Source organism: Muscardinus avellanarius, assembly GCF_963383645.1.
Source record: "Muscardinus avellanarius genome assembly, chromosome: 10".
NCBI classification, from domain to species: Eukaryota; Metazoa; Chordata; class Mammalia; order Rodentia; family Gliridae; genus Muscardinus; species Muscardinus avellanarius.
In genome coordinates this window covers 68,806,829-68,818,202 of record NC_137796.1, presented here as the reverse complement: position 1 = coordinate 68,818,202, position 11,374 = coordinate 68,806,829, and the positions used below count along the sequence as shown (strand labels likewise).

At 40.3% G+C, this 11,374-nt stretch overlaps 1 protein-coding gene across 1 annotated transcript; it reads right to left on the bottom strand.

Moving 5' to 3' along the window:
• Positions 1 to 396: 396 nt before the first annotated feature.
• LOC308268687 (vomeronasal type-1 receptor 4-like) lies at positions 397 to 11,165 on the bottom strand (the record flags this gene model as incomplete). The annotated part of the gene is made up of 2 exons (XM_080703794.1): positions 397 to 520; positions 10,255 to 11,165. 2 exons carry the CDS (start codon positions 11,163 to 11,165, stop codon positions 397 to 399), a joined length of 1,035 nt encoding a protein of 344 aa, XP_080559920.1.
• Positions 11,166 to 11,374: the final 209 nt, after the last annotated feature.

Here is an 11,374-nt window from a genome sequence, read left to right as displayed (position 1 = left end):
GAGACTGGCTTCAAACCTGTGCAATCATCCTGTCTCAGCCTCCCAAGTACTGGGATTACAAGCATGAACCACCATCCCTTTATATTTAAAGAGGGGAAAAATGCAAATTGTGACTAAAGCATTTCTTAACCGAGTAACCGAAAGAAATCTTCATTTCTACTCTCATACAGTTCAAATGTTCAGAAATAGGAAAGCAATTATCAATTTTATATATATAATTTTGGGGATAATGACTTTGAATTAAAAGAAGGTACATGAGAATTTAAGAAAAGGAGAAAATAGCAGTCAGCCTTCTGAAAGGCTGATGCAAAGAACCTTTGGCAAGTAGTGGGAGGAATTAGCTGTGTAGAGGATGGGACGTAAGGACAGAAAATAGCTCCCATTACATGTGAAAGCCTAGACAGTCACTTTCAAATCCAGAAATGGTGCCAGTTTCCTCTCTCCATCTCTGTCTTGATTCTGATTACCTGTGCCGGTGTTAAAGGAAAAGATGCTCACCTGTGGGCCATGTGATTCCAGACTGCGAGTGCCACAGCGAAAAGTTAAGTCTGTCCTATGACTGGGAAGAGACACTGAGCCCTGACTTAAAATTTACTATTCCCTGGTGTCACTAGATTTCAACTTTGAAATCAGCTCTAGATCTGTGACATCATCTACATGGGGAATTGAGTGTAACTTTTAATTACCTTTGCCCTAATTACCTGTCAATAAACACAATTACATTTTACATGAGAATATCCAAAGGATCAATTAGGAATTTAGGGGAAGAAAACTTCTGTGAGTCTTTGGAGTTCTCAGAATGTCAAGGGAGGGGGCATAGAAGGTACAAAATCCAATGCTAAGAAATAGCATTTACATGGCTTGGTCTGAGTTTCAACCAACACAAGGGCTTTTCTTAATACCTGACATTCTGAGAGATTGCACAGGTCTGAAGAGCACCAGCATTAACACACATGGAAAGCTGAACATGGCTTGTGAGGCTGAGGCAGGAGGATGGCAGGTTTGAAGGCAGCCCCAGAAACTTACCAAGACCTATTTCCAAATAAAAATAAGACTGGGAGTGTAGCTTGGAGGTAGAATCCCTTTGGGTTCAATTCTCAGCACCCCATCAAAAAGTGGGGCATGAAAGTGGCCATGGATCTTATCCATCTCCCTTCAAGCAACATGTTTCAAAAGACTTTTTTGTCTTTTGCATGTAGCTGATATTCACACACTTTCAAGCACTAGAAAACTTCACTGCATGCATATAAAACAAGAAAACTTCCAGGTGTGGTGGCGCATGCTTGTAATCCCCGCGCTTGGGAGGCAGAGACAGGAGGATTGCGCAGGTTCGAAGCCAGCCGCACGTGCTGGCTTAGGAGACCCTGTTTCCAAATAAAAATGTAAAAATAGGTCTGGGAGTGTAGCCCAGAGGTAAAAGGGCTTCCAGGAACCCGAGTACCCCCCCCCCAAAAAAAGAAAACAATCAATAGTTGCCTCCTACATGGAGATATCATATACAAGGCTGTTCTGAGCTGTCTTACAAATGGATAATTGTGTGTGATATTCACATACATCATGCACTTTGAAGGTACAGACGTTAGAATAGAAGTGTTGAGTGTTGGAATATGTATTTCTCAAGACAATGGCAAGCAGTTTTCCAAAATGATTACAAAAATTTTCACTACTATATCAAAATCTGTGTTTATATTGCTTTATGTGCTTAAAGCTGATGGAAAGAATGGCCAAGCACAGCTCTACTCCTCGCGATGGGAAATACAAGCAGGCTAAGAGCCATGGTTTTCACTAGCACTCTTGTCCAGACACAAGAAATCTTGTGTCTAAATATAGAATCTTGGCCTAAATATAGAAAGGTAACGAGGTGACAACACAAAAAAAATGTCATTGAAAGAAGACGTTTATTACTTTTCCTATGAGCAAAGGGCAAGTTATATCACACAGGTTTACTGGGGAAAGAACCAGGATTGGTCAGGAGGAAGAAGAATCAAGGGAAAATATATGCAATGGTTGTATTGTGTTTTTGCGGGGAAAGTGAATGGCAGACCAGGTGGAATAGCTTGGGATGTTCTAGTTTGAATGATGTTGGGAGAGTCTGAGATGTAGAGGCAATCTCTCGTAGTCTGATACCTGTACCAGGTGTTCTAGGGCAAGGGATGGGCCCTGGTGAGTAGAGTCTCATTACACACACAATAAACTAACATGGGTCAGCCAAAGGGGAGATAGAAATTAAGGTCATCTAGGCAGTCACAGGCCCAGAGAAAGAACAGAATTTTTTTCAGTAGACAATGTGTCAATGTGCTATGTATACCACACTTGCTTTTGTTACACTTACTTTTATTATTTTGTTTTTGTTTACAAGTAAATCTGTCTATAATGGAGGCTTCATCATTTGTTTCTTATTTAAAAATATAATGTGTATTTGACTATTTACCTAAATAAAAATTTTGTTAAATGTCATAAAATTTCTAGGGTTTCCATTATTTTTATCAATAGATAGTCTAAAGGAGAGATAAGGATGTCCATTATCACCACTTCTCTTCAATATAGTACTAGAGACTCTAGCCAGAGCAATAAGAAAAGGAAATCAAAGGAGTACAAAAGGGAAAAGAAGGACTCAAACTTTCACTATTTGCAGATGACATACTATATTTACAAAACCCAACAAACTCAATCAAAAGGCTTAAAGAACTGATCAACAAATTCAGCAAAGTATCTGGATACAAAATCAATCTTAAAAAATCAGAAGCTTTCCTTTAAACCAAACATAAATCCACTGAAAAAGAAATTCAGAAAACACTTCCACTCAGGATCTCCCACAAAAATATAAAATACTTAGGAATAAACTTAAGCAAGGAGGTAAAACATCTCTGCAAATAAAATTATAAAACATCAAAAAAAGAAATCGAAGAAGATCTTCGACAATGGAAAGATCTTCCATGTTCATGGATTTGCAGAATAAATATCATTAAAATGACCGTCCTTCCAAAAGTGATCTACAGATTTAATGCAATGCCCATTAAACTACCAAGATTATTCCTCACAGACATAGAAAATCAGTCCTTAAATTTATCTGGAATAACAAAAAGCCCAGAATAGCCAAAGTAGTTCTCAGCAACAAAAAACCATGCAGGAGGAATCACAATACCTGACTTTAAACTATACTACAAAGCCATTGTAATAAAAACATCATGGTACTGACAAAAAAACAGATATGTAGACCAGTGGAGCAGAATAGAAGACCCGGAAACAAGTCCACACACTTTCAGCCACTTGATATTTGACAAAGGGGCCAAAGACATACACCGGAAAAAAGATAGCATCTTCAACAAATGGTGTTGGCAAAACTGGTTAACCATATGCAGAAAATTGGAAATTAAGCCCACTTTCTCATCCTGTAGAAGAGTCAATTTAAGATGGATCAAAGACTTGGAAATCAAACCAGAGACCTTGAAGCTCCTTGAAGAGGGCATAGGTCCAACAATGCAACACATAGGCACAGATAAACACTTTCTCAACAAGACCCCAAAGGCACAACAAATTAAATGGAGAATGAATACGTGGGATTGCGTGAAACTGAGGAGCTTCTGTTCAGCAAAGGAAACTATCATGAACCTCAATCGAGAGCCAATATCTAGAATATACAGAGAACTCAAGAAACTCAACACTAAGAAAACAAAGCATCCAATAACAAAATGGGCAAGCAAACTAAATAGATACTTCAGGAAAGAAGAAATTCAAATGGCCAATAAATGCATGAAAAAAATGTTCAACACCATTGACAATCAGAGAGATGCAAATCAAAACTACCCAGAGATTCCACCAAACTCCAACTAGAATGGCAATCATTCAAAAGACAAACAACAACAACAGATACTGGCGAGGATGTGGAGAAGTGGGAACTCTAAGATATTGTTGGTGGGATTGCAAATTAGTGCAACCACTTTGGAAAACAGTATGGAAAATACTCAGAAGACTAGGAACAAATCTCCATTTGATCCAGCAATACCATTTCTGGGTATCTACCCAAAAGATAGGAAACCAAACTAATGCATATGTATTTACGTTCATATCTGCACAATTCACCATAGCCAAACTATGGAACCAGCCAAGATGTCCATCAATAGATGGATTAGAAAACTGTAGGATATGTACACAATGGAATTTTACTCAGCCATAAAAAAACTCAATTACATCATTTTCAGGGAAATGGATTAGTCAGTCACAACAAATAAGAAATCAGATGCTTTCCCTAATATGTGAGAGTTAGGGAGAAATGGATCATAGGAGAAACTCTAGATGAAAAAGGAAATCCTATAGAGGAGCAAATAAGAAAACCTAAAGGAGGAGAAAGGAGGGGGGAAGAAGGAAATTCTCTAAAACACACAATGTACTTAAACATATCGAAGTCAACCACTAAGCCAAGCAAGGGAAGGAGGATTGGGGAGGGAATGGGGTGGGAATTGGTTAGGGGTTAAATCAGTGATGTGAACATGTCTGTACACACAAGTTTTTTACCCCAATATGATGTATGAATATAATCCACAAATACAAAATTAAAATAAAATAAAATTTCTGGCATGAAAAGAACTAAATTTGGGGAGGTAGAATTTACCTCAGTTCAATGCCCAGTACCCTCCCTAAAAAAATAAATCACTTCCCATCCAAAGAAGAAAGCACAAGACAGTGACATCCAATATTCTTCTAAGATGCCCATCCCTCCCCTCCCCTCAGAACTACCACCAATCAACAAGCTTCACAGAGACGTCCTCTGGGCCTGGTGCTGGCAGCTGAAGATCAGCTCCAAAGGCCAGAAATTAGAGGCATATAAACGACTCTGTGAGACTGCTTACCCACAACAAAAGCCCTGTTTGCAGAATATTCCTAACACAGCAAGAGAGGCCAGGCTGAGCAATGCAAGTCAAACAAACTCAAAAAGGAAAAAGAAGAAAACATCCTTGGAAAGTTCTAAGGAGAGAACACGTTCCCAGGGGATCGCCCCCCTGAAGTGACCCTGACACCTGAGGAGTTGCCTGCCTCCAGGAACCCCCCCTCCCACCTATGAAGAAGTCAGTACCACTGTGGTGACGACCCCCGCCCAGAAGGCGATTTGGGCCTCCTGGGCCAGACTTGCAGCCAGTGCTGGGCAGGAGTACACTGTGCAGTCCCCTGAGCCTGAGGCCTCTGGGGGCAGGTGGTGCGTGGTTCACGGGAGAATTCTCCCTGCAAACACAAATGGCTGGGTTCGACTGCAGTTTCATGCTGGCCAAACCTGGGTCCCTGAAAATCATGGGTGAACCCTCTTCCTGCTTCCTGCCTGCACCTTTCTACCCGCACACATGGAGGATAATATGCTGTGTCCCAAATGTGTCCGCAGGAACAAGATCTTAAGTAAAAGCCTCCAATGGGATTAGAATACCAGGATAAGGGAACATATGTGTTCTCTGCTCCTTCTCTGATGTTATCTCTTCTGTGGAGCAGCGGGTCCTGACAAGACCCAATAAAATCCCAAGGCCTGTGTCCCTGTGAATGTCCACCCTGCCAAGAAACTATGGACCTTATTCAGCAGTCCTGTGGCTACAAATGGCTCTGGAGAGCAACTGGTGAGGCCCTGAAACCTTCAGTGGGGCATCTCTAAGTTGCTGTAGATGCTGAGTCCTGGAGACGTTCTACACCTCCCACAGCTTGGTATCAGTGGCATTCAGCAATCCATTGGGAGGCTTCTCTGAGGAGATGCGTGTGTCATGAGAAATACTTAACACTCAGTCAGGCATCATGGTGCACACCTGTGGTCCTAGTGCCTGGGAGTCTGAGACAGGAGGATCACAGGTTTGAGGCCGGCCTCAGCAATTGAGAGAGACTTTCAACCACTTAGGGGACCTTTTCTTCCTTTTTTTGATTGTTACTGGGAATTGTTCCCACGGACATTGTTCCTCCCAGCTACACTCAGCCCTAATTTTTTACTTTGAAACAATATCTTGAGCCAGGTGTGGTGGCCTAGGCTTGTAATCTCAGTATTTGGGAGGCTGAGACAGGAGAATCTGAGGTTTGAGGACAGCCTCAGCTGTTGAGTGAGGCCCTCCACAACTTAGTGAGACCCTGTTTCAAAATAAAGAATAAAAAATAAGGCTGGGGATATAGCTTGGTGGTAGAATGCCTCTGAGCCCTGTGTCACACACACACAAAATAAGGCTTATGGTAAGCCTATAGCCTCTGCCACACTCCCCATTCCTCCTCCTGGGTTGTATTATGTTGTCTGTATTAGTATGTAGTATTTGTGATTGCTTCCTATTGTTATAAATTATCTAGTAAAAAAAAAAAGAACTAAATTTGCACATTATTCAGGTAGTTTTTGAGTCTTCAGGAGACAAACTGGTTCAAGTATGGCCTCTGTTGTAAAGAAGAGGCATTTCCCTAAGTAAGTAAATCTGAGGAGTGTCTCACAACAGCCTGAGCAGAGCAGAGATGGGGAATAAGACTTCTGAGGAAACAGAAGATGATAGGCAAGAATAAGACCTTGCTGATGGTCAGTGACTGGACTGTTCCTATGGGGTCAGGTCTACAAAAACAGCTGACTCATATGCCAAAGTTTACTGTTTCCACCAGTGCCTGCTCAGCACTTAACAACAGGTTGGTCACTGCCCTGCTTGGGGACATTTCCTCTTGGGTTTACAAGGCATGGCAAGTCCCACGGGAGAGCAGAGAAAGGAAAGGCAGGGATATTGACATGACAAAATGGCCAGCAACTGCAACCAAACCAAGTCATTGAACTCCTGTTTAGGTCAGAGTCAGGATGATGATTGATTCAGAACAAGCTTTAACTTTTCAAAATGTCCAAAGATTTGCTTCAGTGGTCCAACTTTTAAAGACAGGCCATTCTCCACAGTGTTGGCAACAGCCAACTAAAACTCTTTGTGTGTCTGATTTTTTGGTCAAGACCTGGAATTCATACAAAGGGGGTTTCAACACCAAAGCATCTATTGAGTACTGCCTTTCTTGGCCAGGGACTTTTGAAGAGGAAATATAGTTGGTTCATTAAATGTACACTATGTGGAAAACATATGCCTGTTTGTATTTTTGTATTGAAATAATACTAAAAAGTTGGTCTTTTAAATTGTTATTGTAAAGTCCTTAAGACATAACTGTAGAAAATATTGATTGCCAAGAAAAGACAAGTCAGGCAGAAATGAGATCAGGAAGTTGAAGGGGCATTTTAGGAAAGCCAAGCCATAAGATGGCATTTCTTTACTATTTGAGATCTCTCTCTCTCTCTCTCTCTCTCTCTCTCTCTCTCTCTCTCTCTCTCTCTCTCTCCTCTCCTCTCCTCTCCTCTCCTCTCCTCTCCTCTCCTCTCTTCTCCCCTCCTCTCCTCTCCTCTCCTTTTCTCTTCATAAGAAGCAATGTGGGAGGGTTTGTTGAGGCTGAGAAAAGGGTATAGATTTTTTGAAACTATATGTTGATAATGTAGAAAAAATTATTTGCCATAATGTAAAACATAGAAAAAATAACATAATATCTTGCTGGGCATGGTGGTACTTGCCTGTAATTTCACTACTTGGAATGCTGAGAAAGAGGATAACAGGTTTGAGACCAGCCTCAGCAACTTACTAAGGCCTCCACAACTTAGAGCCAACATGTTTAAAATTTTTTAAAATGACCTATGGGTCTGGGAGTGTAGCTCAGAGGTAGAATGTTCCCAGATTCAATCCTCAATATTACACACACAGAATAATAGTATAATGCTTGACATATGGTTAGTTCTTTTTTCAAAACAATCTTGTTCAAACTATTTTGTGGTGGTAACTTTCTGTTTCTGTAACAAAATACCTAACATACACAATTTAAAGAAATATTTATCTTAACTCATATTTCTTAGATTTTACTCATATGAAAGTTGCTTTGCCCTATAACTTTGGGACTGTGGCAACACATGTATATCGTAGCAACATCATTTGTCAAAAAAGGTTGCTCACTTTTTCAGAAATCAAAAAAAGAGAGGGAAGGGTCTGGTAGTCTCAATACCCTCTTCAAGGATCTAAAACAAGTAACTCAATTTTCTTCCAGAAACACTCACTTCTTTAATTTTTCATCACCTCTCAATACTGTCACAGAATGGCGATCAAACTTTTAATGATGGATCTCTGCATAATATTCCAATATACGTTTTTCAAGATAAATTTTAGCCTGTGTTATTGAATAACAAGTGTGACTTTTAGGTTATCAGAAAAGAAACAAAAAACACTTAAAGGTTTTGCATCACATAGAGAGAATGTAAATATTTGGTTTATGTATATAAGTGTTTTATAATATTATAGAAATATATGAGTATCTATGTTTGTTTGTTTGTTTGTTTGTTTGTTTTTTGGTGGTACTGGGATTCCTGGAAGCCCTTCTACCTCCAGGCTACACTCCCAGACCTATTTTATATTTTTATTTGGAAACAGGGTCTCTTAAGCCAGCATGGCTGGCTTCAAAATTGTGCGATCCTCCTGTTTCCACCTCCCAAGCATGGGGATTACAAGCGTGCGCCACCACGCCCAGCTGAATATCCATGTTTAAAATAGCACAATTCACAATAGCCAAATTATGGAAGCAACCTAGTTTTCCATCAACAAATGAATGGATTACAAAACTATGGAATATACAAACAGTGAAATTTTATTTAGCAATAAAAATAACAAATTTATGTCATTGTCAGGGAAATGGATAGACCTGGAGAACATTATGTTAAGTGAGATTAGCCAGTCACAAAATGTGAAGGGTTATATGGTTTTTCTTCATATGCAAAAGTGAGGTAGTAATTGGGATACAAGATGGACTTTAGATAATGAAGGAGAATTACCAATGAAGTAACAGAAGTGATCTAGGGGTAAGGGAGATTTAATGAAGGAAACACACTGACTTTATATTTATTTGTGAGAAATATCAATGTTAACTTCAGTATCATATCTGAGGAAGGGAAATGAGTGGAAAGGGAGCCAAGGGAAGCTCACCAAGTGTTGTGAGCAAGTATGCAACTATTTTTTATTGGTGTATTGTATTCATACACACAATGGAGTGCAAGATGATAGAGGCATACATGCACACATCACTTTGGCCCTTACCCAATTCCCACCCCATTCCTCACCCCCTCCCTCCTTCGAAACCGGACACAGCTACTTAGTGAGGCTCTCAGCAACTTAGTGAGACCGTGTTTCCAAAAAATATATATACAGGGAAAGAGAGAGAGCGAGAGAGAGAGAGAGAGCGAGCGAGCGTGCCTGGAGGTAGAAAGCCCCTGAGGTTCACCCCCAGTACCACAAAAAATAAAAATTTTACATATTTTCTGCCTTGGGTTTATGGGTTAGCTAAGCATTATATCCAGTTATATTGCATCTGCTCAGTTCAGTGTCTCTGCATGAGTTGCACTTGATTTTTTCTCAGAACTTACACTCAGTTTCCTAAATACCAACACCAACTCTACACATGACCTCTACAATATACTCTGCCAAACTTTTGGCACTTGGAGAATCACTGTAGAATATGTAGAATATTCATTTTAACATATTATATGACAAGGGAATATACAGACAAGGTAAACTACTCTAAGCATGCCATATCATGGTCACCTGCACTAACCAAACAGCAATAATTAAAATGTTTCAATTAAGTAATAGATTATATATATTGATGGTTAAAGCTTTGGGCTTGGCAAATATCAATGGAAAAGTGCCCATTTGGACAGAGAGACAGAGAGAGAGAGGAGAGAGAGAGAGAGAGAGAGAGAGAGAGAGAGAGAGAGAGAGAGAGAGAGAGAGAGAGAGAAGGAAGAGAAGTACTGAAGATTGAAACCAGAAGCATTCTACCTCTGAGCTACATTCCTAGCCCTATTTTATTTATTTATTTATTTTTTGAAACAGGGTCTCACTAAGTTGTGGAAGGCCTTGCTAAATTTCTGAGGCTGGCCTCAAACCTGTGATTCTTCTGATTCAGACTACCAAGTACTGGAATTACAGGTGTTCACCACCATTTGGCCAACTGTAAGTATAAGAAGTTATTCAGTGTATGATAACTCCTACTTTCAGAGCCTTTAGAATGAAGACAAAGGGACGGTATCAATATCAAGAAAGTGTCCTGGAACCTCTATGATTCTTCTATCTACTGTATGTCACCACTGAATTACTGAATAAAGTCTGGTCCACACTGAGGCTTAGTCCTATGTAATGAATAAAACAATGTTTGACCGTGTCAGACCACAAACCACCAGAAGAAAATTACCTTTTCCCCCAGCAGGAAAAAGAGATTCTGTAGGCAGATTTGTTACTGTTGATGAGAATGAAGGGGCTAAAAGTGGGGAAACAAATATCTACAAATGCAACAATGCTTATCACCCACATCCTTGCACTATTAAAGAGTGCTATACAGATTAACAGGAAGGAAGAGGCTGAGTAGGTAGAGACAAAGGTGCATGCCAGAATAGAGATGGTATGGGTCGCTCTGACTTCAGGGGAGACTCCAGGTGAGTGGTAGGCACTGTGAAGATACTCTACTTGCCTCTTGTGCCTGAGGAGGATGCTCACCATGAACACATTTGCCCAGGCCATGAGACCCAAACACAAAACATCAATGAAGCAGAGGATAAGAAAATGCAATGGAGTTGCGATGGTTCCAGAAACAAATGCTGAGCAGTACCCAAGGTTGAATGCATTCGTGGCATTTCTGCTGTGATGAAGGCCAGTCACTCTCATGACAACTCTGGTGTTTAGAAGGAGATGGAAAAGCCAGGAGATTAAACAGGAGAGACCAACATACTTGGAGGCTCTGTGTTTAAGCTTCATCCACCTTGTGTTGCTGGGGCTGATTGAGATTGCTTGGAAGCAGCTGAGCAGGCATGTGGTTTGCATGGAAGTGCCCCTTGCCACTCGATATAGGTAGACAACAAGTTTGCATGCAACATCATCCAGGAGATATTGCAACCCAAATTCCATCATTATCTGAGGGATGCCTCTTGAGATCAGAATTAAAGAGTTTGCTAACATCAAGTGCTTCATAATCAGGTCTCTGAGCATCAAACTCTTTCCAGTCAAAACAGAGAAGAAATAATAAAATAGAAATGATGAATTTCCCAGGATTCCCACTGCAGTATAAAAGAAGAAGAAAATTCCCACTGTCAGATTCTCAGGAATCATTCTTCTTCTATCTATAAAGAAAAGTTTAAGCTGTACATGGTGGTGCACAGTTGTAATCCCAATACTTGAGAGGCTGAGACAGGAGTATCACAAGTTTGCTGACAGCCTTAGCTACTTGGCTCTCTACAACTTAGTGAGACCCTGTTTCAAAATAAACAATAAAACTGAGGGTATAGCTAGGAGAAATAATACTCCTTAGTGCTGTAAAA